General features: G+C 39.2%; 1 protein-coding gene across 1 annotated transcript in view; it reads left to right on the top strand.

Moving 5' to 3' along the window:
* Positions 1–26,679, top strand: part of DNAH5 (dynein axonemal heavy chain 5) — a 200,715-nt gene that overhangs the window by 56,317 nt on the left and 117,719 nt on the right. Inside the window, exons 29-39 of the mRNA XM_059916759.1 lie at positions 29–228; positions 2,937–3,090; positions 4,703–4,866; positions 5,986–6,142; positions 9,638–9,850; positions 10,591–10,815; positions 12,220–12,392; positions 21,848–22,026; positions 22,747–22,934; positions 23,270–23,464; positions 26,320–26,454. Of these exons, the coding sequence (XP_059772742.1) occupies positions 29–228; positions 2,937–3,090; positions 4,703–4,866; positions 5,986–6,142; positions 9,638–9,850; positions 10,591–10,815; positions 12,220–12,392; positions 21,848–22,026; positions 22,747–22,934; positions 23,270–23,464; positions 26,320–26,454 (1,983 nt within the window). The remainder of the gene's footprint in view (positions 1–28; positions 229–2,936; positions 3,091–4,702; positions 4,867–5,985; positions 6,143–9,637; positions 9,851–10,590; positions 10,816–12,219; positions 12,393–21,847; positions 22,027–22,746; positions 22,935–23,269; positions 23,465–26,319; positions 26,455–26,679) is intronic.

The raw sequence follows: 26,679 nt of genomic DNA, 5'->3' as shown, positions 1-26,679 counted from the left end.
GTAAAATGAGAGCTTGCACTTTTAATAGGACATCTGTATCAGTGCGGTGAAAGAGAGGGACATTGAACAAAAGCTGAAGCAAGTGATTAATGAATGGGACAACAAAACATTCACATTTGGCAGCTTTAAAACCCGTGGAGAGCTTCTCTTGAGAGGAGACAGTACATCGGAAATCATCGCCAGCATGGAGGACAGCTTGATGTTACTGGGCTCCCTACTGGGCAACAGGTAGGAAAACCGTCCTTCTTTCCCCTGAGGTTTGAGGACCATAATAACAAACACTTCAAGGGAAATTAATTAAAAAAATGCAACAATACCCCTCGTACAATCTATTCAACATTAAAAGTACTCGTTTTAAATTTAGGCTTTGGCATGGATAATACTGTTTTTATTTCATTATCCTCTATTTGGGGGATGTGTCTGAGACCATCAGTTGCACAAAATCATGCACCATGTAATTAGCCACTTGGATCTTGCAGAACATTTCAGCTTTGCTGCTGACAAGCCTCACTGCACAGCTGACAGCTCGACAGGCTCTAGATTCCAGAAGGAAAATTATCCTGAGTTTTAGAATAATTACTTTGGAAACCTTTTTGTCAACACCTATGGACTAGAAACTCTTAGTTGTGTACATACTTTAATGAGATGACAGATTAAGATAGAGAATGAAGTTAATTCATAAAGAGAAGTAAAACAGCACAGACCGATACCAGCCTAACATTTCTATTTGACGGTAGCAGCAGAGCTGTCAAGCTTTGGACGTGCGAGCCAGAGACGGATAAACTTAGATTTCTTTGGTTCAGTGCTTCCTCTTGTGCTTTTTGAAATAATTTTTTTGTTCACCAGGATTTTCTCAAATATATGGTAATTGTGTAAATGTTTGAAATGAGTAATATAGAATATAAAATTAGGTCTTAGAGGTTCAGACTATTGGTAACACTGAGTCTGAACTACTTAGAATTTGGTGAGTTTTAATGAATTTGGTTACTAGTCACACCCAACCAGAATTAAGGAGAGATGGAAGATAACATACCCTATGGAGGTAGAAGAAGTACACATATACATTAAGTAAACATCATCTGCATTAGGAATGGGTAAGCTTTTCTTACCAATGGCATTGAACCCACAGAGTTGTATAAGGAACGCATATTCAACAGAAATTTATGGAATACCTACCGCGTGCCATATGGTCTTCTAGGTGCTGTGGTTAGAAGGGTGAATAAAACAAAGATCTCTGTTGCTATGGACCTATATTCTTGTGAAAAGCATAAACAAACAAACAAAAAATCCCAGAAAGATGTATAGAATATTAAAGCAATCTGCTTAATACTTAAGAATATGGAAATTAAAATTTCATTCACCAATATGACTAATATTTGAGATGACTTCAAGCCCGTATTATGTTGGACTGGAGAGATCAAGAAAGGGTGAAGAAGGAGAAGAGGAAAAACAACAAAAGGCAGTACAATCGTTTAGGAGTAGGGTTGTCTACAAATAACAGAAGCACCACATACAACATCGCTTGAACAAGACTGAAGTTTATGTCTTTCTCAATTAAAAAAATGTCCCAAGGTTGATGGCTCAGGTAGGAGTGTGGACTCTACCACATCACTGGGGACCCAAGCTTTGTCTGCCTCACTCTCCATCTTTACCAGGTGTAGCCCTTCTCCTCCTTCTACCCCTTACATCCAATGCTGCTGCTCACTTCCCATCCGGAAGAGTGGTTTTCAGACTTGGCTACACACTAGACACACCTAAGGAACTTTAAAAAATCCCAAAGCCTGGGCCACATTCCAGACTGATCGAATCAAAGTTCCTAGGGGTGGGATCCAGGCAGGTATTGGTAGGTTTTTTTTTTTGTTTGTTTTGTTTTAAGGTACTGATAGTTTTTAATATTTATCAGATAATTAGAATGTGCAGCTAGGATTGAGAAATATTGATGTGGAGCTTAATCCCGGGACCGCACATTGCTGCAAAGGAGGCTGGGAAATTCAGTATTTTAACTGGGCAGCTATGAGTCTAGGTAGAAACGGGGTTCTATATCTAAAGAAGAAGGAGAAAAAGATATTGGGGGACCACTGTCTGTTTCTGCCTCACGAGGAAAAAGGGAAGATAGATTAACTATGAGAGAGGAAGAAAAGTGGCTCTCAAGCTTTATGTGTGTCCATGCAGAAAGCCTCATGCATATGTGTACACACAGACATGAGTGGGGTGGGCAGGAGTGGATGGGAAGTTGGAAAGAGGCTCAGAAGAGGGCAGGCTAAAGAGAGAGTCCAGATAGTATCCTATTTGAAAACTGAATTTGTTGTTCGGTCCCTGCCAACAGCTCTGTAATGGCTCCACATTATATGAAAAACAAGAGATTCCACGGAATAGGCTCAGAAGCTCAGTGGAGAAGACACTCCACGGAATAGGCTCAGAAGCTCAGTGGAGAAGACACTCCACGGAATAGGCTCAGAAGCTCAGTGGAGAAGACACTCCACGGAATAGGCTCAGAAGCTCAGTGGAGAAGACACTCCACGGAATAGGCTCAGAAGCTCAGTGGAGAGAATGTTATTCCCTTGGTGACAGCAACAATGACCAGAATGATACTGTTCCAGCAGCTGGGTGGCGTCAAGTCTAACGCTTAGATGATGCATCTCCCACTTCTCTATGCCCTGGGTCAAGAGGGAAAATGTCGGTTTAACAATGCCCAGTATATGGTGATGAATGAATCACTTGGTAGCGTCATTTTAAAAGCCAGCAACATAATCAAAGTTGTGAAGAAATAGGTGAAAATCAGGATTTTTTAAAAACCTCTTTAGTTTGAAAACTAAAACAAAAACAATAAAAACAAAAAATAAAAATAAAAAATAAATAAATAAAACAAAAAACTAAATAAACAAATAAAAACAAAAAACTAAAAAAACAAATTCTGAGTGTATTTCTCGTTTTAGGTACAATATGCCATTCAAAGGCCAGATTCAAAAGTGGGTGCAATACCTTTCCAACTCAACAGACATCATTGAGAATTGGATGATGGTGCAAAACTTGTGGATTTACTTAGAAGCCGTCTTTGTAGGAGGAGACATTGCCAAGCAGCTTCCCAAGGTCTTCGAAATTTCTTTACGATTTCATTCGGTTTTTAAACTTAGAGAACTATCTAATAACTCAGAATGCCCTTAAAAATGCAATAAATTTCAACCTCCATCGAGCCACCCCTTCTCCAATCTTTTGGTTGTTGCTGTCCCGCTGTTCTTCAAAGAGAGAGAGGGTAATTGTGGAAAAGAGGGGCGTGAAAATGAGAGGAAGAACGCTTCAAAACCGTGAAGTTTTATAGGAAATGGAGGGTTAAAAAACAAAGAATGAATGCTTGCATAATTGATATACTTCTTCAGCTAATTTGAAGGTGGAACTTGGAACAGTGCAGAATTATAGAGTGGTTATCTTGACAGTGGTAGGATAATTTGTTCTCTACTACTGACAGTTTAAAATAACTCACACTCTACAATATACCCAATTATATCTGTACTGTAAAATGGGGTGGAAATCTGCAAGAAAAAACTCAAGGATTCTTATCCAATTGCCTTAAATTGTTTGCTAAATTATAACGTGTTAACGATAAATTTGAGTTTTGGAAGCCTGATTATGTTGAGTGTTCTCTTCACTTAGGTTTCCTTAGCTTTCTCTTTGGTTAGTTTTCAGTTTAATTATAGAGGGCAGACGCGTTAGCCGATTTATTTTTTGGCTACCAGTGAAATGTATCCATACATTATAATTTTAGGTATTTATTTTTCTTTTATATTTGGGCGTGTTTTTCTTCTTGATGGGTGAAGAGTCTCAAATTGGACTTAATGGAAACTTTCACATACAATATTGAAGGAGCTAGGTGGAGTTTCTTGCTCTCATATTTGATAGTATGTGCTCATTGGTAAAATACAGAAAGTTTTAAGGAAGAAAATCACAATTCCTACTCTCTCAAATTAATCTGCACATTTTCCATTTTTCCTAAAAAATCTATTTTTAAAAATTTCAGAATATTAGGGTCACACTATAATTAATTTTGTATCTTATTTTTAAATGTTTGTTTTCTAAATACACAAATAATTCAATGCTCAGTGTAGAAAACTTGAAAAACATAAGATTCACTTAATTTGGAGGTAATTGAAAACAGTTGGGAGGGTGCTTTTCTCCCAAATTATCTTGTGTTGTATTATTATTATTATTATTTTTAATATTTATTGGATTATAGTTGATTTACAATGTTATGTTAGTTTCAGGTGTACAGCAAAGTGAATCAATTATACGTATACATATATCCACTCTTTTTTTTAGATTCTTTTCCCATATAGGCCATTACAGAGTATTGAGTAGAATTCCCTGTGCTATACAGTAGGTTCTTATTAGTTATCTATTTTATATATAGTAGGGTGTATATGTCAATCCCAATCTCCCAATTTGTATTATTATTTTTATACCTGCTTCCTGCTTTTAGTTAACATAATGTGGGTCCCAGGGTTGAGCTAAAGATGCTTATTTAAGAAAGGGGCCGCTATGGTGCAAAAGGCCCAAGGAGAATTGAAATAGAACATGTGTGATATTTCATATATGCACAGGGTATCCAGAACGGTTACAAGTCTGACCTCAGCGGGAGGTATGTGAGACACTCTGTCCTTGGGACCACAGATGTGTCCAAGTGTGCTTTGTTACCTTGTGTTCATAGGAGGCCAAGCGCTTTTCCAACATAGATAAATCCTGGGTGAAGATCATGACTCGGGCACATGAGATGCCCAGTGTGGTTCAATGTTGTGTTGGAGATGAGGCCATGGGGCAGCTGTTACCACACTTGCTGGACCAGTTGGAAATCTGCCAGAAATCCCTTACTGGGTAAGTTCACTCTAAGCATCCTAGAGATGAAAGGGACCGGAGACACGAGACAGGATTAGCCAAATGGGTGTTCTTTTGCTTAGACTCAATTCATGTCTAACGTTGTGGCATAGATAAAACTGATCGTTTGGAGCCTTATCGTCTCTCCAAGCAGTTACTAGATTTCCTCTGATGTTGAAATTATAGGATTTATGGCTTCTTCCATCATTGGGACAGGAGCTTGTAAATATTCTCATACAGACCTTGTTTTTAAAATTAATATATCTGTTTTTCTGATCTCCTTCTTGGATAAACATCTGAAGAAGCAAAATACTTCATTACACTCAACCAAGAACAATATGAACAGTGTGTAGTATACACAAGCGGTCAAGATTATACAAAAATGAGAGCCTAATCTAATACCTAGCAATATACACTGACACACCCACACCCACACCCACACTTAACATATGTGGAGGCTGGAGGAACTCCAAGAGTAATAAATAATTTTCTTGCCCTTTGGCTAATCACGATAAAATCACTAAGTAGAAGTATGTTAAATATGGAAACAAAAGTGCAGCAAAGTAGGGTGATCATAGGAAGAACAAACATTCACTGGGTTTTTGTAACTCCTCGAGGCAGAGGACAGTGTCCAGACCCTTCCTTCCACGCAGCTGGATTTTGTTTCTGCTTCAGTGATAGATTCATTGGATTCTTTTAAGATACAATCCTAAGAATTGGAATTGTCAGCCTTTAGCTGACATAGCACTGTGCTTGCAAACAAAATAAAACAAACACAAAACCAAAAGACTCCCTGTGTGTAAATTTTCCTGTCTTCTACAGAGAAAGTACAAATATTTCCAGGTTAAGTCAAATGTATACATTATACTTATGAAAAATGAGGAAATTCTATCAATTCTGGAAAAAAATAGTCTTCCAATCAGAATATGGACTCCCACTTGGCAAAATTAGTAATGAAAAAAAAAAAAAATAAAAACAGAGAACAAAACAAAAACATTGAACAGTGTGGGAAAATTAGATTCTCTCAAAGTCTTTTCCCTTTTTCCCATCCAGATTAATTTATTCCTAGAAAGACCTGTTTTGTGTGCTTATGAAGTTTATCTTTTCTTCCCCACTTAGGTACTTGGAGAAAAAACGGCTTTGCTTTCCTCGGTTCTTCTTCGTCTCGGACCCTGCTCTTCTGGAGATTCTGGGGCAGGCATCAGACACACACACTATACAAGCCCATTTGCTGAATGTGTTTGACAACATCAAAACGGTCAAGTTCCATGAAAAGGTTTGCCTAATTCTAATTGCTGGCCAGCAATTTAGGTATCTTAGAATCTCAGCTGTCTTTATTAAATTGCTCTCCAATAGTGTTTACAAAGATTTACTTCCCTGTCCATTAAATATCACCCGATGACTAAAAAGATACTTTTGGGCCCAATTTGCCTTCAGAACTATGTGACTTCTTAATATCCAAAGTGTAGATTTGAATAACAAATAGTTTAAATGTGATTAGGAATGCTTCGTATGTAGCATTCATAGATTCACATGCCAAGTTAACTGTTTAGAAATTCAACAAAACAAAGGAACAAATTGCTCATCAAATAGCTCCTTGACTGAACAGAATTGCCACAGTGACTTGATTGTTTTAATCAGGCTTCAGATGTTTTTGTCATGATGGTCCTCCATGTTTTTCGTCATACTCCATTGAAAACCTTTTCTTTCCTTTTTTTTTTTTAAACACTCTCAACAAGTTTCTAGAATCATGGAGTTGTATGGGACCCAAAAGAAGTTATCCAACATGAGGAAGACTACATTTGCCCAGCTGCCAGAAGATATTGTCTCATCTACCCCTTTACCCCAAATTCCCTAAAAAAAGTGGCCCTTCCAGTTGGATAACATATTCAGTTCCCCTTATGGTGTTTCATACAAACCTTAGTATCATTTATTTATTCATCCCAGCATGCAATTTTCATCTCTTGAGCAAATACCATGGACTAGATGTTGTGCTTGACAATGGGAATATACCATCCTCAGGGATCTCGTGCTCTGCTGGGGTCTACAGAGTGCAGCTCATGCAGTGGTAGAGCTAGTCCATTGGAGGCCATTAAATGCCAGTCATTTAAGTTCAAGCCCCTCGCTGTGTGCCAGGCATGATGCCAGTCCTGGGGTTCCAAGGAAGAATATATCGCAATCCATACTGCAGTTGTTTTTATGCAGTACAACATTCAAGAGAAATTTGGCAATTAAACCATCGATATTTTTGACTTGCTGTGTTTGTGTGATGCACAAGGAGCATGGAAATGCCCACCAGTGAGCCCTAACCTGGGTGTAAGGGGTGTAAGAGAAAGCTTCCTGCAGGAGAATGTGGTGTTTGAACTGATTTTTTGAAGGTGAGTGGAACATAGCCAGGCAAGTGGGGAAGGGACGCACGTCTGGCCAGAGGAAGGGCAAGTGCAACGGCCCGGAGGTGTGGGCAGTCTAGGATGTCAGAAGTGTGGGTATGTGAGGGAGTGTATTACTTTCCTAGGGCTTCCATGGATTAAAACAACAAAATTATTCTCTCACAGTTCCGGAGGCTAGACATCCAGACTAAGGTGTTGGCAGGGTTGGTTCCGACCGGAGGCTCTGCAGGAGAGTCTGTTTAGTGCCTGTCTACTAGTTCCTAGTGGTGGTCAGCAATCCTTGGTGTTCCTTGTCTTGCAGACACATCACTTTGATCTCCACCTTTGTCTTCACTTGACATTCTCCTTGTGTGTCTGTGTCTAAATTTCCTTCTTCTTCTAAGCTCATTGGATTCTGGTCCACCAGCATCCAAGATGACCTCATCTTAACTTGATTGCATCTTCAAACACCCCATTTCCAAATCAGGTCCCACTCACAGGTACTAGAGGTTGGGGCTTCAATATATATTTTTGGAGGAGACAACTTAACCCACAACATGGGGTAATGAGCAAAGGGAAAAGAGGGAGAAGGAGGCATGGACCATATTCCAGAAGGCCAAGTGCATCACACTATGGAATGTACTTCATCATGAATGTGACAAAAGGCGTGGGAGGTTTTCAGCAGAGCAGTGACCTGATTTGTGTTTCAGAAAGAGCCTCTGGCTCAGAGTAGGAGGCAGAATGGAAGGGGGCAAGGAAACCAGTTTCGAAAGTGATTGCAGAGTCAGGATGGGAAAGGCTGGGTTGCTACAACAAAGGGGGGGTGGGTGGAGAGAAAGAGAAGACCATATGGATTGAATGGTTTGAAAATTGATCTTTCTTGTAGATCTACTGGATGCATGGGTTGAAAGAGGGCATTGAATTACCCAGGAAGTTCTTCTTGATGTTTTCCTCAAATCCTTCTGCTTTAGCACCAGGACTTCATGGTCTTAGAGTGAAGCTTCTTATTGTCTGATTGTACATTGAAGATAATTGAAACTTCCTCATTTTCAGCCTCTGTTCATAGCAATTACTTCTTAAAAATAAATAGCATTGCTTTTTTTTTTTTTTTCTTGTTGCTGTTCCTACCATAAGGTTTCTACAGCCAGGGGCAGATCCTGGTTTTGTGGATCCTAAATCTTATAAAATTATACATACAAATTTATATTCAGGACCTAGAAGGGTCTGTGCAAGTGAGGGGCCCTGAAACTTAAGGCTCACTAGCTTCTTGGTAGATCACTTCTGTGACAACTAAGGAGGATTTCATTAATACAGATTAAATCTGGGCCCAAGGGAACAATATTCCACTTACTAGAGAACAAAACAACAACAAACATTTGCATTTACTTTATAGTTTGCATCACAGTTGTTCCTTGGTGTCTGTGGGGAGGATTGGTTCCAGGACCCCAGCAGATACCAAAATCTGTGGAGGCTTAAGTCTCATATAAAATACTGTAATATTTGGATATACCTACACATGGTTTCTAGATTACTTACAATACAATACAATGTAAAGGTTATGTAAATAGTTGCCAGCATGTGGCAAATTCAAGTTTTGCTTTTGGGAACTTTCTGGAATTATTTTTTTTCAAATATTGATCAGAGGTTGGTTGAGTTTGTGGATTCAGAAACCGTGGATATGGAGGGCCAACTGTATTTTGTATAACTGGCATGAGTGGCCTGTAAGGTGAGTTGGGAAGTAGGACAGGCATGATTTTTAATGACTACATAGAAGCAAGAAATTTAGTCTCTGAGATGTGTCTTCCAACATCGGAAGGTCAGTGAATAGCACAGCACCATTTGAACTGTATTTTAGAATTCCAAATACTCCACATATTCTCATTATGCCATACTGCATGGAAATTGAAGTGAAATGACCAGACTAGGAGCTGGGTTTGCATTAGAATATATTATGTGCAGCCAACAGCTCCTGTAAAGAGCAGTGTTTCGTATAGAACTGGAATTACCTTGTGAGATGTTTGCATTGATCATTTTGACCAGGTCATTGCTAATGTCAACTTGATAATCTCGTGGTGTGGATGACAGGGGCTTAGAGAGTCCTATTTCATCTTGGGAAACTTTAGAGATTTTTTTGATTATCACATTTGTATTGAACATTTCTCTTCGAAAACAAGTTTTCCCCTCTCCGGTATAGACTATTTGAAATTGATTTAGTATTCCCTTTTCGATTTCATGGATAGCTTTTTAAAAAATTGTTTTGGAATTGATTTTGTATCATACTTTGCCTTTTATTTTATAAAATGTGGCTTAACTTTCTACAGGAAGGATAACATTGACAAGAGGGCAATGGAGGAATTCAATTCTTTGTGTAAATATAGCTTCTTTTTCGGCTTCTAACACAGATCTATGATCGCATTCTGTCAGTTTCCTCTCGAGAGGGTGAGACGATTGAATTGGATAAACCCGTGATGGCAGAGGGCAATGTCGAAGTTTGGCTTAATTCTCTCTTGGAGGAATCTCAGGCCTCATTACATCTTGTGATTCGCCAGGCAGCTGCAAATATTCAAGAAACAGGTTTCCAACTGATTGAATTTCTTTCTTCCTTCCCTGCTCAGGTCAGTGTATTGAAATTGGAAAGTATTTTTTATAGAATAGTCATTTTAGATCTCAGATATTGTCTATTGTAAACTACACAACTGCCTATAATTTAACTCTAGACCAATATTAAGATTTTCATTAGGATTTGTTAAATATAGATAAGCTTAAAGATTTCAACTATGGATTATTTGGTGTTATATATCTGTATCTATACATATATATTTATAAATATATATATATTTGTGCTATTGAGATATTTGATATGTTTTCTTTAACTTAAAATATTTTTTTCCTACTGAATCTCTTCAGTACATAAATCATAAAATGTACTGAGTGTGTTTTACCAGAAAAATGAGAAATATGTTTCAGCAATAAAATACAGAAAATGATATTTTCTTAGTCATGTGATCAATAGAGATTTTGTGTCTACTATGTGTAAACCCTGTGTTAGTTTGGGGAAAGTAGGTTTAAGATGTATTCTTTCCCTACCAGTAACTTAAAAATCTATTTAGGGAGAAATATGACTTAAAATGAGAAGAAAAAAACTGTAGACATGTCATGAGGCTGAATATACTTAATTGTCAGGTAAACAATATGAATAGAGTCTCCATAGGTTTTGAAACAACCCATCAAGTTGATGTAATCAAGGATGGCCTGACATTTGCATAATAATCACAGCTGTTTACTGTATTGTGATTTCTATTTAAATATATTCATATGCCATACGCACTCATAAAGCCTTTTTTATTTCCATAAGGTTGGATTATTAGGAATTCAAATGATATGGACACGGGATTCAGAAGAGGCTCTTAGAAATGCCAAGTTTGATAAAAAAATCATGCAGAAAACCAATCAGTCTTTCCTGGAGCTACTGAACACATTGATAGACATGACAACCAAGGATCTGAGTTCCGTGGAACGAGTTAAATATGAGACTTTGATTACTATTCATGTGCACCAAAGAGATATCTTTGATGACCTGGTAAATGCTTTACAAATGCTGTGGTATATACAGAAAAGCAAATACTAGTAACTATCTTTGTTTACCCACTGGGAATAGTTTGAATGAATTCAAAGAAAAGATAAAATTCAGGCAAAGAAGCATCTTCATGATGAGAGATTGTTTGTCAGACTTTCTTTTCAGTCTTTAGCTGAAATTTCAGCTGTTTTCCAATGATCTCGGCTAAGGTGTTATGGAGGCAATTAGGCTTTATTTTAAAATTCTTTATGTAATCATTTTTAATGCTGAAATGTCATGTAGCATCCTGAAAAGCTTTTATTTGTCTTGTGCTCCTTTTGATTATTAAATTGAAGATGACCAGTTTCTTGCTACAGAAATAATAAGTGATACTGCTAGTAGAACTGGTTAGTACCTTTAAGGCTCTTCATAAATCACATACTTAACAAGTTATGCTACATTTTATGTCATTGATTGCAAATGGTCTTTCCTAATATAGTTTGTGACATTCAGGAGACATGTGGATTTTGCCTCTAAAGAAAGAACAGGGATGGAAAAGAGAGTTTCATAGCTATAGAAAATAGGAAATGTGAAAAGAAATGAAATTTGTCCTCTACTATAAAATACAACATTAGATAACAGGCATGAAGCTCTTATTTTCATAATAATTTTCTGGATCGTGTCTCACCCCATTATTTAAAAAAGATTATGAAAGATTGGTTCTGATGTAATGGAAATAAAGGCAACGCATTCAAACTGTTATGTGCTGATCTCCTCTCTTAATAGTTAAGCACACTGTTTGCCTCAATGAGAAATAAAGAGCTCAGGGTAATTTTAGATTTCTTATTTGTCAAAGAAAAATGGTTAAAGTAGCTTAAAATTTTGGTTAAAAATATTCAGACAAAAGCATTGCTGGGCAATAACCTGCCATTTAGATGTTAGAAATTTTGGCTCGCTGCAAATCCTAGGAAGGGTAATTAACGGATTAAAAAAAAAAACCCAAGAATGGACTTTATCATAATCATAAGAGATGACTTTTTCTTTCCTAATGAGATTGTTTAGTTCTATCTTTGTAAGCCAAATGTGTTTTTTCATAGGTTGTATTTCATGGTTAGGACTGTGGTATTGGACATTTAAGGGTGAAATTTAAGAAATGAACGCCTTCCTCTTAAAATAGATCAGGTTATTTAAATTGAGGGGCACAATTAGGAGTTTCTCTTGACTTCTCCTTTTCTCATATCTTTGAAAGTATCTTTTTTTGCTGATCAATAAATGAATGGGTTGGATGGTGATGTAGTTGACATCTCCCAATTAGTTGGGCTGTCTTTGCGTTCCATTAACTTCACATTATGATCTACCTGAATGCTAATGTGTATAGTTAATAAGCGGTTCTCATCTCAGTTTTAACACATACCTTTTGCATTTCAGTGTCACATGCATATCAAGAGCCCTACAGACTTTGAGTGGCTGAAACAGTGCAGATTTTATTTTAATGAAGATTCCGACAAGATGATGATTCACATCACAGATGTGCCGTTCATATACCAGAATGAGTTTTTAGGCTGCACTGACAGGCTTGTTATAACTCCCCTCACAGACAGGTGATGGAAGGGTTCTGTGACTCCTCAACCTCTCTATCCTCCACCCCCAACCTTCTAATTCTCTCCAGGTGCTCAAGGGATTTTGGCTGACGGTCTCTTTAGGGTTTACAGGCTCTTTTATATTAAAGTCTTCGACATTCGGTATGTTTAGCTTTACACACATGTCTCCACATGGGATTTAGTAGGTTTGTGACTAAAACAGACTTTGCTTCCTTTGCCTTCAGTCTTACAGAGTCTAAGTTTAAATGACCTCCGTGGACATCAAATGGGAAAAAAGCGAATTAATCGCTATGTATCAATAGGTTCAAATCACCGTGGGCTTTGAGGGCTGCTTTAGGGGACTGTGGCACTTATTGTCATTACAGAGACAATAAAGGTGGTTTTTTAGCAGGAAGGAAATTGAGTATGAACATTGGTGAACCGTGATGGAGTGGACATTGACCTGTCCTGCCCTCTGCCTGTTATTTACCAACTGTGTTAGCCAGAGCCGCCATGCAATTTCCCTGGACTCAGTTTCCTCATCTGTAAGACATACTAGGTTATCTCCAGGGGTCCTTCCTCCATGGCTAATAGCCTGTAATTCACTTAGTTTAATTTGAGCTTTGTGGCATCAGTTAATTGTATATGTGCTGTTCAGGGATGCTTTGAATACTTATGTTGGACAAAATGGCTGAGTGTTAAAATCAACATTGGGCCTAAGGAGAAGCTAAAGCTGAATATCAATCATTTTCACAGGATGAACCCCTGGGCTATTAGATTGAAAATATTATCAGACAAAGTGTAAAAGTTTGACGTAATAGCCCCGTCTGTGAGATTTTGCCTTTGGCTCAGTTGTGATACTGAATGAAATGCTCACTTTTACCTGAGGATTGAGGAGTAGCAGAAGATTTTACTGTCCTTTTCTCCTCACATTTTCTTTGTCTTCATACACTCCATATTCCTTCTTATGTCTCATTAAAGATGATTTTTTTTTAAATTTTTATTGGAGTATAGTTGATTTACAGATGTTAGTTTCAGGTGTACAGCAAAGTGAATTAGTTGTACATATACATATATCCACTCTTTTTTTAGATTCTTTTCCATATAGGCCGTTACAGAGTACTGAGTAGACTTCCCCGTGCTACACTCTAGGTTCTTATTAGTTATCTATTTTATATATGTCAGTAGTAGTGTGTGTATATCAATCCCAATCTCCCAATTTATCCCTCCCCCCCATATGCCCTGGTAACCATACGTTTATTTTCTACAAAAGATGGTTTCTACTGGATGCTTTTAGATGTTTTTTTGGAGTTCTCTTTGTTTTGAAGTGCAGAGGTGAATAATGACAAAATGTGGAGAATTCCTTGAAACACTTGTAACAGCTATTTCACACCTTCCCTCCTTTCAAACCTCAAGCATTCTCCTCCCTTCCTCTCTCGACCGAAGGCCCCATTTCCTGTTTTACTGAGAAGATAGATGCTACCACAGGAGAGGACCTGCGCTCATTCCCCACCATCATGTCTGCCAACCAAGCCCCCTATCCTTATGCTGTCCACTTTCTCTCCTGGTTTCAGGGATGGATTTTGTGCTGCCATCCAAAGCCAACACCTTCCACTGAAACAGTTATTTTCTCTCTGGGAGCATCAATTTTCACTTTCCACTGGATCATTCTCATCAACGTACAATGTGCTATAATGGCTTCCAGAAAGGAAATCCTACCGTGAATCCTCTAGTTTCCCTCCCATTTCTGTACTCCCATCAAAACGCCTCAAAATCACAGTTTTTTCTATCTATTTTACCTTGAATTCACACCATTCAGGTTCTATGTATTAGTTTTCTGTTGCTTTCATAACAAATGACCACACGTTTAGAAGCTTAAACAACACGAATTATTTCACAGTCGCATACGTCAGAAATGTGGCGCACACCTTGTTGGACTAACATCAGGTGTCAGCAGGACTGTGGTCCCTCCTGGAGTCTCTAGGGGAGAATCTGCTTTTTGTTTTTTAGTTTGTTGGCAGAATTCTTTTTCTTGTGGTTGCAGGACCTATGTCCCCACTTCCCTGCGGACTGTCAGCTGAGGGCTGTTCCCAGCGTCTGGAGGCTGCCGTATTCCTTGGCTTGTGGCCCCTTCCTTCATCTTCACAGCCACAACCATGGGTTGAGGCTCCTTCATGCTTCCAGTCTCTTTTCCTTTTCCCGTCTCATGTCTCTGACCCACTCTTCCGCCTCCCTCTTCCCCTTTTTTAAGGACTCATGAGACTAGATGGGGTCCACTGCGTAATCCAGGATAATCTCCCCATCTCAAGGCCTTTCACATTAATTGCATCTGCAAAGTCCCTTTAGCTGTGTAAGGTAACATATTTGCAAGTTCCAGGGATTGGGATGTGGATATCTTTGGGGGACCATTATTCTGCACGTCACACTTTCTTCCCCCGGTAGGGCAGTCACCCAGAGCCTCATGTTGCTAAATCCAATGGTCATTTCTAGTTCTGACCTTCCTTGACTAGTCAGCGGCATTTGCACAGGTGATCGCTGTCTCCTTTTTGATACACTTTCTTCCCGTGGCTTCCAGGACACAACATTCACCTAGTTCCTCTTGTTCTGGCTGTCCCTTCAGACCATCTCCTACTGGCTCCTCTTCATCTTCTTGACCCCTAATCACTGAACGCACCAAGGCTCTTCTCCATCACTCACTCCTCAGGTGATCTCACATGGCTTTAAATATCATCTCGATGTGGACTCCCCAATCTCTGCACCCTGACAGGGCTTCTCCCTTGAACTCCAGACACATACATTCACTTGCCTATGTGACATGTTTTCTTGGATGCTTACTGGGAATTCACACTTATGTTTGATTTTCCCCCCACAAAACTGCCCTCTTCTCCGGCTTGGCCAATGGCAATTCCATCCTTCAGCTGCTCAAGCCAAAATCCTTGGAGCATCCTTGATGCCTTTCTTTCTCTCACTTTATTATCCAATCTATCATCAAGTTTGGTCACCACCACTTTCAGAGCTCTCTTAGGATGTGACCACTTTTCTCCCCTCTGCTGTTATCATGTTAGTCCAAGCCGCCATAATGTCTAGGCTGGATGACTGCAATAGTCTTTTATCTGGTTTCCTGCTTCTGCCATTGCCTCTCAATTCAGACACTGGAATATAAGTCAGATCCTGTCATCCCTTTGCCTTGATCTCCACTGTCTTTCCATCTCACCCAAAGTAAAAGCCAGTGTCCTTACATTGGCCTATAAGACCTGCCATGATCTGATCCCTGCTACTCTTTCTCCTTCCTCATTGAGCTCCAGCTACTTGCTCCTTGGCTGTTCCTTGAACAGTCTCAGCACACTGCTGCCTCAGGACCCTTGCACTTGCTGTTGCCTTAACCGGGAACCCTTTTCCCTTCGATACTGGCATAGCTCACTTCCTCTTCTCCAGGTCTCCGATTGAATGTCATTGCACGTGGGTCTTTGGACCTGACACATTTGAAGCAGCAAGCCCCACACTCCTGAACCCGCCTAACCAGCTTTATTTTTCCTGTTTTCTACTTTTAAATAGTCTATTTCCTTCCTTTAGGATATCAGCTCTTTCAGGTATAGACTTCCTGTGATTTATTCACTGCTCCAGGAACAGTTCTGTTCCATAATAGGTACTAAATAAAATTTCCCAAATGAATGAAGAAATGTTTATTTTCAAAGTCACATCTTTGTGGTGAAAAAATTAAATAGTACCTAAAGATATGAAGTTGAAAGTATGAGGGGAAAATTTTTCTACTTTTCAAAATGATTAGTAGTTTATTTTCTAAGAAATTTCAAATGCTTATATGTCAAAATTCTTTTTAACTTTCACATATAGGTATCAGGTTATACAAACTTTTTTGCAACTTGATTTTTTCACTGTATTCATTATCTTGTATATATTTCTGTATCAAAAACCTTGAGAACTTTAAAAGCAAAGTATGTAAGTGGAGGTGATTCTAAAGTTTGTTTCCCCCTGTTTCACTCTAAATGTTCACTTGTTTGTTCTTCTCTAAGTTGATTATGGGAGGAGTGAGTCACCATTTTTTGCTGGTCATTGGGATTGCATTGCAAGATTGGCTGCCTTTTTACAAAATAATTCCTCACTAAGATTAATACTTGAATAAAACAAAGGCCAGAGGCCTTGACATCTTGTCAGCTTTTCACTGACTGCCCTGTGAAAATTCAACAATGTTGATAGCGATAGTCTCTGGGAAACGTGACATCATTTGGATGGAGTTGCAGATATTTCAGATGATAAAATAGTCAATAAATATGCTAAAAACATATAGTGCCTTTTTCTAAAAGCTCATGGTATTTTTCATGACCAGGCCTTCCTTCTACTTCTGAGCACAAGTCGAGAAGTCTGGAATCTTTCTTACTACAGTAAGCCCCCTACATACAAATGAGTTCCATTCTGAGAGCACGTTCGTTAAGTCCAATTTGTTCGTAAGTCCAGCAAAGTTAGCCTAGGTACCCAACTAACACAATCGGCTATATAGTACTGTACTGTAATAGATTTATAATACTTTTCACACAAATAATACGTAAAAAACAAACAAACACAAAAAATAAACCATGTTTAATCTTACAGTACAGTACCTTGAAAAGTACAGTACAACAGCTGGCATCCAGGGGCTGGCATCGAGTGAACAGGCAAATAGAGTTACTGACTGGAGGAGGGAGAGGAGGTGGGAGATGGTAGAACTGAAGGATCGTCAGCGATAGGAGATGGAGGGCGAGCTGCAATTCCACTCATGCCTGATGTTGATGGAACGCACGTTCGCATCTTTGAAAGTTCGCAACTTTAAGGTTCGTATGTAGGGGACTTGCTGTACTGCTATCACTTAAGACTGAGGGCAGCAGAAATTGAAGACTGATGGGGACATCTCCTCTTCTTGATAAGAAATGTAAACAGGGGAATTCCCTGGTGGTCCAGTGGTTAGGACTCTGTGCTCTCACTGTAGAGGACCTGGGTTTGATCCCCAGTTGGGGAACTAACATCCCACAAGCCACGCAGTGTGGCCAAAAAAAAAAAAAAAAAACGTAGACAGGCCTCACGCCGTGTGTTCTTTCTCTGACATATTCTCACAGCTTCCGTGAGTTATACCTGGGTCTTGGCCACTGGGCTGTGTGGTCTTGGCCAAGACGGCTAACCTTTCTGAGTCCCTTCTTCTGGAATCATTGTGTGGACTAGAGGTAATGGAGGTAGGGACCCAGCACTGGGCCTGCCGCTGAGTAAGTGTTAGTCATCATTCATAATGTTGCTATGACTATTGTTTTTCATTCTTTCTTTTTTTTTTTATGTTTAGAATTTTTTATTTTTTATTTTAAAAATTTTATCTATTTATTTATCTTTGGCTGTGTTGGGTCTTCGTTGCTGCACGTGGGCTTTCTCTAGTTGCGGTGAGCGGGGGCTACTGTTCGTTGTGGTGCGCCGGCTTCTCATTGCGGTGGCTTCTCTTGTGGAGCACAGGCTCTAGGCACATGGGCTTCAGTAGTTGCGGCACACAGGCTCAGGAGTTGTGGCTCACAGGCTCTAGAGCACAGGCTTAGTAGTTGTGGCGCATGGGCTTAGTTGCTCTGTGGCATGTGGGATCTTCCCAGACCAGGGCTCGAACCCGTGTCCCCTGCATTGACAGGCGGATTCTTAACCACTGCGCCACCAGGGAAGCCCTAGAATTTTTTAAATTGAAGTATAGTTGATTTACAATATTGTGTTAGTTTCAAGTGTACAGCAGATTGCTTCAGTTATTTTTTTTTCAGATTATGTTCCATTATAGGTTATTATAAGATATTGAATATAATTCCCCGTGCTATACAGTAAATCCTTGTTACTTATCTATTTTATGTATAGTAGTGTGTATCTGCTAATCCCATATTCCTAATTTGTCCCTCCCTCTCTCTCCCACTTGGTAACTGTAAGTTTTTTTTTACGTTTGTGAGTCTGTTTCTGTTTTGTATATATATTCATTTGTATTTTTTTTTTTTAGATTCCACATATGCGATATCATATAGCATTTGTCTTTCTCTGACTTACTTCACCAGTATTCTCTAGGTTCATCCACATTGCTGCATGTGGCACTATTTCTTTTCTTTTTTTTTTGTGAGTGAGTAATATTCCATTGTGTGTGCGTGTGTGTATATATACACACACCACATCTTCTTAAGCCAATCATCTGTTGATGGGCACTTGGGTTGTTTCCGTGTCTTGGCTATTGTAAATATTGCAGCTATGAACATTGCGGTGCACATATCTTTTTGAATTAGAGTTTTCGTCTTTTCTGGATGTATGCCCAGGAGTGGGATTGCTGGACCATATGGTGACTCTGTTTTTAGTTTTTTAAGGAACCTCCATACTATTTTCCATAGTGGCTGCACCAATTTACATTCCCACTAACAGTGCAGGAGGGTTCCCTTTTCTCCACACCCTCTCCAGCATTTGTTATTTGTAGACATTTTAATGGTGGCCATTCTGACTGATGTGAGGTGATACCTCATTGTAGTTTTGATTTGCATTTCTCTAATAATTAGCGATATTGAGCATCTTTTCATGTGCCTGTTGGCCATCTGTATGACTTCTTTGGAAAAATGTCTATTTTGATCTTCTGTCCATTTTTTGATTGGGTTGTTTGTTTTTTCAATATTGAGTTAATCATTGATAACACATGCTTTACCAACCTTTCCTGTCATTTCTCCTTAAGGCTGTCCTATAATCAAAGAATCTATAACTAATCCAAGTTCTCAACAAAGATAATTAACTTTCTGATGCATATACCCTGTTGTCTTGACAAGTTTTTCAGCATTTTAGAATCAATACTGTTTAGGAATAGAAACTGAAAGCACTTCTGGTTTACATGTGGTGAAATGCATCTAGATCACTATGAATACTTAATACTATACTTGCCTGCTAATGAGCCCTTGGTCATGGGGTTGGTCATTGTTCATTTGGTGCCAGGGTCACATTCTGCATCTCTAACTCTAGTAGCTATTGGGACAGGAGGAAGCAGATAAAAGTGTATGGCTGGACCAGCACAAACCATTTATTCAACAAATGTTCACAGAATACTAGGTGACAAGGGTTAGGCAAATAGCTGGGGGTAATAAAAGTAGTTCCTGACAGCAGAGAGCTTATGGCCATCTAGTGGGGAGGCAGGAAAGTATAGTAGAGCTGCTAAAAGGCCACTAAATCACATAAAGTCCAAACCCGTTCATGAAGGATGAGATTTTGGAAAGCAGCAGAGACTGGAAAGGAAAGCAGAGAAGGGAGGGGGTGAGGTACACATACATGTAGAATGCTCTGGAGAGAATCATGTCAACAAGTACATGAAGAAGCTCTGGCAGATCCATGCTTGTCTCTGAAAGGCAAGTCCTAGAGGGTTTGGGTGCCAGCATAGTGGCCTCTGTACCCCAACACCAAATTAATTCTCAGAGACAGAGTTTGGGATGAAGTACAAAAGCATAGCTTTATTGCTTTGCCAGGTCAAGGGGGCCACAACGGGCTAGTGCCCTCAAAACTGTGTGTCCCGACCTGGAGCGGGTAGTGAGGAGTTTTATAGTAATGGTTCAGAGAGGGCGTGATCAGCCTGTGGACAATCTTCTGATTGGTTGGTGGGGAGGTAAGTGGGAGTCAGCATCATCCACCTTCTGGTTTCAACGGGGTCTACGTGCTTGTGGGCAGCATGCAGTTAACTTCTCCCACCTGGCCGGGGTTTCAGTATCTGCAAAACAGCTCAAAGATACTGTTATGAATATCCCGTGGTGGGGAACCAGGACCCTGCCCCAAGGCTGTGCTATTGTTTCTTTTGACTGCTCCTCCCTTGTCTTACATCCCCTCCCTTCCCTAATTAGCAACTGTTTGAACCTGCTCCTTGGAACTCAGGGAAGGTCTTGGAGGCTGAATGAAGCCTATTTCCTGTAATCAAGAAACAGGGGGACACAGAATGGCTTTTGTGCCCAGGAGGCCCACAGGGTCCTGCTTGGTATCAGTTGGACTGAAGTCCCACCTATTGGAGAAAGTGAGGGATAAATCACGGGGCATGGCTGCCCTTTTTTCATGTAAATAGCATGATTTCTTTCTGGCAGCTTAACAACTTGCTACTTCTTCAGTTTAAATATAAACCCAAATGACCCTATGATAAGGAGGATTTGCAAGACAGAGCAACTGGGTGGCCAGAGTTCCTGGAGGTTTACTCCTTACCGGGAGAGTGTGGACGTGTCCTAGAGCTGGGCAGCGTGAGAGCTTGTGGCCACACAGACTGGCTCGAATCTCTGCTCCCTCCGCCGTGACCCTGAGAAAAATTATCCCATCTCTGCGAGCCTCTCTCCTCATCTGTAAAACGGTGAAAATAAGTGGCTTCCCTGCAGGGTTCAGTGGGGTTTAAGTGCCATAGTGTAGGTGGAGCTATTATGACGTGTTAGCTGTAATTACAGAGACTGCTGTGCAAGGGATAACAGGAGTTCAAGAAGAAAGATAAGACCTTGGGTTAAAAGGCAGAATCAAAGTGAGATCAGCCATCCTTCTGGTTTTATACCCACATTTCCTTCTTTGAATCCAGGCTCATTTTTTGCATTCGGGGCTGAGTCATTTACCTGCCTTTTTGGGAACCCAAACCCAATAAAATTGAGAACCTAGGCGCCTCCGGATGGGTGTGCTCACATCTCATTCCCACACTTCATGCTGGATAATCACTTTATTTTCTTCGAAAAATTTTTTCAAGTCCAGATGAATGCTTTAGAGTTTAGCCGTAAGAAAACCCTAAACTGCATTACATTATAGATTACCTCCTTCTACGGCACTGAGCGATGCTGGGAAATTGATCAATTCATCAGCAAGTTATCAGCTGTTTTCCTTCACAGGCATTCTTGTATTCTCTCCCCAGAATCTTTTATTTGTTAATATCATTGTGTAAGATACAGTGGAAGGTATTTGCAGGTTTAGTAGATGCTCCCAGAAATAGATTTAAGGTGTGATTATTTAGCAATGTGTGATTTGAATCTCACGTGATCATTGGTTTCCAAGTTCATCAAATCATCGACTCTTAGATACAAAAGGGGATTAATCTACATAATGGCCCCCAGTCTGTTTCCTAGAATACTCTTCTTTAGATGTTGGTAGATTTCTGTGAAAAAGTTACCAAATAAGTTTTGGAAATGCTATGTACTCTTTTTCATAATTGGAGATTGTGAATATCCATTATCATAAAAAATCCTGTTGAACCTTTTTAAGAGTTTTCAAACGTATTTGACCATAGACCACTCCCTCCCTCCTTTTTCCTCAACACATGTTAATATCCATAAGGATAAGTGTATTTTAGGATGCAGTTTTGGAAAGGTTATGTAGGGGTAATGGTCAGGATCTTCCTTTTTTCAATTTTGTGCCTGTATCATGTCACTGTGATGTCTCAGAAGTATCTTCCAGATGCCAGTGGTGTGGTTCTAGTGATTTCTCTACCCCTCCAGGTGTTATATCACGTTGGCTCAAGCTCTGGGAATGAGCATGGGGGGAGCCCCCGCTGGACCAGCAGGAACAGGCAAAACAGAAACGACCAAAGATATGGGACGATGTCTTGGGAAATACGTTGTGGTTTTCAATTGTTCGGACCAGATGGATTTCCGAGGACTTGGACGGATTTTTAAAGGTGAGGGTTATATTTTTTTATTTGATGAGAAATTTAAGCTAAGGTGGAGTATCTTGTTAAGATTTATTTTTCGGGCTTCCCTTGTGGTGCAGTGGTTGAGAATCTGCCTGCCAATGCAGGGGACACGGGTTCGAGCCCTGGTCTGGGAGGATCCCACATGCCGCGGGGCAACTGGGCCCGTGAGCCACAATTACTGAGCCTGCGCGTCTGGAGCCTGTGCTCCGCAACAAGAGAGGCCGCGATAGTGAGAGGCCCGCGCACCGCGATGAAGAGTGGCCCCCGCTTGCCGCAACTAGAGAAAGCCCTCGCACAGAAACGAAGACCCAACACAGCCATAAATAAATAAATAAATAAATAAAAACCAAAAACATTGCCTTGCTTAAAAAAAAGATTTATTTTTCAACAATTGGCTACATCTTAGTGTCATTTTCCAACTTTGTAAAACTTTCTGGGAAACCTGAATCTTACCAGTGTTGTGTGGGTCAAATGTCAATATCACTTGCCTTTGTAATGTTCCTTTATTCCTGCAGGTTGGGTGTTTACAGATAAAGGGTCACATTGTGAGTTATTTTGGAGGCATTTAATGTATGATCTATTTGTTCAACTTTATGTTTGAGCAAACTTATCTGTGGCTTGACCTGGCAGTTGCATAATGCTCTTTTTCTTTGACTTTCCAAAATTATGTACTAATTGGATTTTCTATTTAACTTCCGTTCTAAGGACTGGCTCAGTCTGGATCCTGGGGTTGTTTTGATGAATTTAATCGTATCGACCTACCAGTTCTCTCCGTTGCAGCCCAGCAGATTTCCATTATTCTGACATGTAAAAAGGAGCGTAAAAAGTCTTTTATTTTTACTGATGGAGATAATGTGACTATGAACCCTGAATTTGGGCTTTTTCTAACTATGGTAAGGAACCACAAGAAGAGCTACTGAACTTCAGCCTTCTTACCACAGTTTTCACACATGTCCCTGGTCATATGTCACTTATTTTCCATGAATGGAAATTGGGATTGTAATTTTCACTCCTGTTTGAAAACCTTTGGTGTTAAACAGAGCTCATATTAATAACTCATGACTTAGTCTCTCCAGTGAAAAGGAGAGTGAGATATGTAAATGAATTTTCTGGTTGTCATTCCAGATTTGTTGTGTGTGCATAATGAATCTTTTAATATCATGCTGATGTGTTGCGCTTGTTACCCCATGACTGTGTCGTTCATCCTTGGGTTTTATTTTCTGTATAGAATCCTGGCTATGCTGGGCGGCAGGAACTCCCTGAAAACTTGAAGATTAACTTCCGCTCCGTGGCCATGATGGTGCCTGACCGACAGATTATCATCAGGGTGAAGTTGGCTAGTTGCGGCTTCATTGACAACATTGTTTTGGCCAGGAAGTTTTTCACGCTCTACAAGCTGTGTGAGGAGCAGCTTTCTAAGCAGGTGTGACATTCTGAAGGTCCCTATGTACTTAGGCATATTTAAATTTTTTATTCAGTGCTGGAGAGGGTGTGGAGTAAAGGGAATCCTTCTACACTGTTGGTGGGAACGTAAGTTGGTGCAGCCACTGTGGAAAACAGTATGGAGGTTCCTCAGAAAACTAAGAATAGAACTACCATATGACCCAGCAATCCCTCTCCTGGGCATATATCCAGACAAAACTGTAATTCGAAACGATATGTGCACCCCAATGTTCATTGCAGCACTGCTTACAATAGCCAAGACATGGAAGCAACATAAATGTCCATCAAAAGATGAATGGATAAAGAAGATGTGGTACATATATACAATGGAATATTACTCAGCCATAAAAAAAGAATGAAATAATGCCATTTGCAGCAACATGGATGGACCTAGAGATGATCATACTAAGTGAAGTCAGGCAGAGAAAGACAAATATCATATGATATCAATTACATGTGGAATCTAAAAAAATGATACAAAGGAATTTATTTACAAAACAGAAATAGACTCACAGATATAGAAAACAATCCTATGGTTACCAAAGGGGAAGGCAGGGGGAGGGGTAAATTAGGAGTTTGGGCTTAACATATACACACTACTATATATAAAATAGGTATACAACAAAGACCTACTGTATAGCACAGAGAACTGTACTCAATATTCTGTAATAACCTACACTGGAAAAGAATCTTAAAAAGAATACACATATGTATATGTATAACTGAATCACTTTGCTGTATACCTGAAACTAACACAATATTGTAAATCAGCTATACTCTAATATAAAATAAAAATTAAAAAAAAGTTGTGGACTGGGGTTGTTGACAAGGTACCTCATATATACAAAGTAGAAAGTTGTATCATGGCAAAAACAATTTTACATGCATAGTTTTACTAAGTATATTTGAAGAAATTAACATTTAAGGCATAGAAATGAAGTTAACACTATCTGAACTGACTTAAGAGCCAAAGAGTTATGAATATTGATGTTTGCTTTTTATCTCACCTGTTCATTCATCATAATATATGTCATGTGTCCTCATGGTTTTGAGGAACCTCTCAATCCAAACTTCTTTGAATCTAGGTTATACCCACAGGTTCAACTATATTCCATTCTCACTTAAAACATTCTTGGTTTCTTCTGATTATTGCAGCCTTTACTCACTGATTCTTCCCTTTTCCCTGCTGTTTCTTGCAGGTAGAGAAACTCCCACATCACTGACTCCTGCCCTCTTCTTCTCTAGTTTCATTTCTCCTCCTTCACTCCTATTGCCCTTGTTCACAAGGTCACAAGGTCACAAGGGAAATGAAATGAGTCCATGTGTACAAAACAATTGGCCCCATGCTGATCCCTTGGTGAGCATTCTGTGACTCTCACTTAATGCCCACAGATTTAACTGATTCTAATGCTGATAAGTTTTCCTTAATTAATTCCACTCACCAGTACTTTCAAGTCATTGTTATTGTACTTTTATGCAAGCTTGCTCATATTTTTATTTTATTGCCACAATTAGAATTTAAACTCCTTGAAGGCAGGAACTCGGTCTGAATATTTTTATGTGCTCTATCCTCCAAACGATTGGTATTAAGTGATGCATACTGCTCCCAATTAGCAGGTAATGTTTTTTTTTCCCTATAGGTTTTTAGAATTATGATTAAAAAATATTAAATTTATCATCTTAACCATTTTTAAGCGTATAGTTCAGTAGTGTTAAGTAAATTCACACTGTTGTGAAACAGATCTCCATAACTTTTTTGTCTTGCAAAACTGAAACTCTATACCCATTAAACAACTCCACTCTTCCCTTCCCCCCATTCCCTGGTAACCACAATTCTACTTTCTGTTTCTATGTATTTGGCTACTTTAGATAGCTCGTATAAGTGGAACCATACAGTATTTGTCTTTTTGTGACTGGCTTATTTAACTTAGTATAATGTTCTCAAGTTTCATCCACGGTGTAGCATGTGATAGTATTATACTTGCTTCCTTTTCCTGGTTGAAAAACATTCTTATTTTTACATGTGTGCCATGTTTTGTTTATCCGTTCATCAGTCGATGGGCATTTGGGTTGCTTCCACCTCCTGGCTATTGTGAATAGTGTTGCTATGAACATGAGTGTTTAAATATCTTTTTGAGACTCTGCTTTCAATTCTTTTGAATATATTCCCTGAAGTGGGATTGCTGTATGATATGGTAGTTTTATTTTAAAATGTTTGACCAACTGCCAGGGATACTCTTTCCTATAGTGGTTGGATAATTGGTTTTTAATTATTCACTTTATATGTGCTGAAATTTGGCATGATTGAGCTTTTTATAAATACCTATCAAGGGGACAACAAAGCTGGGGGCTTGACTTTCTGATTTGTCCTTATTGTTTCCCCCTCTAGGTAATCCTGGAATGTAGCTACTTTTCTTTCTCCTCAATACCCCTGTCTTTTAAACGTATATGATGTTCATGAGTGAGGTCTCAGTTTAATTCTGGTTCAGAATTTTAGCTTTCAAGATATGAGGAAATTTTCTTATGGATGATTGGTTAAGAAGGGCTCAAGGGGTCATGTATCTCCAGGAGGAAATTTATTCCTTTCTCTCTGTCAAGATCTATTAGTTCTGATCTAAGGGCTTAAATTAATGATGGTACAGGAGAGGATTCTTTTGGGTATTCTCCATTTGCTAAAAAAAATAATCTGTTGATAAAAAAATTTATTGCCCCACTAACTGCACAAATTTTCTAAAGGAAAATCAGCATTTATTCATTATATCTTTGTCAGATTTGTACAGTTTCTATGGGTAAGTTAATATTGAAAATAAGCCCAGTGTACCTCATATTCTTCAGGTACATTATGACTTTGGTCTGCGTAATATTCTGTCTGTTCTGCGAACTCTGGGAGCAGCCAAAAGAGCCAACCCCACGGATACGGAGTCCACGATTGTCATGCATGTACTACGAGATATGAATCTTTCCAAACTGGTAAGAGTCACAGATGGAAATGTTCCACCCACTTAAATTTCAGTTTAAGCACAAATGAGATTAGAAATATTTATTTAAAGTGCTCATTTAAAATGCTTAATTATCAGATAAATACATAGAGCATAACATAAATTTAAATTACATAGAGCATAACTTTAAATTACATTTTTTCAGGAGCAGTTTTTGTGGTGACTCATTTCTAGTCTAACATGTCTATTCCAATAG

This window comes from Balaenoptera ricei, chromosome 3 (assembly GCF_028023285.1).
Source record: "Balaenoptera ricei isolate mBalRic1 chromosome 3, mBalRic1.hap2, whole genome shotgun sequence".
NCBI classification, from domain to species: domain Eukaryota; kingdom Metazoa; phylum Chordata; class Mammalia; order Artiodactyla; family Balaenopteridae; genus Balaenoptera; species Balaenoptera ricei.
The sequence above is the reverse complement of the archived record's forward strand: the minus strand, read 5'-3'. Positions and strand labels throughout refer to the sequence as shown.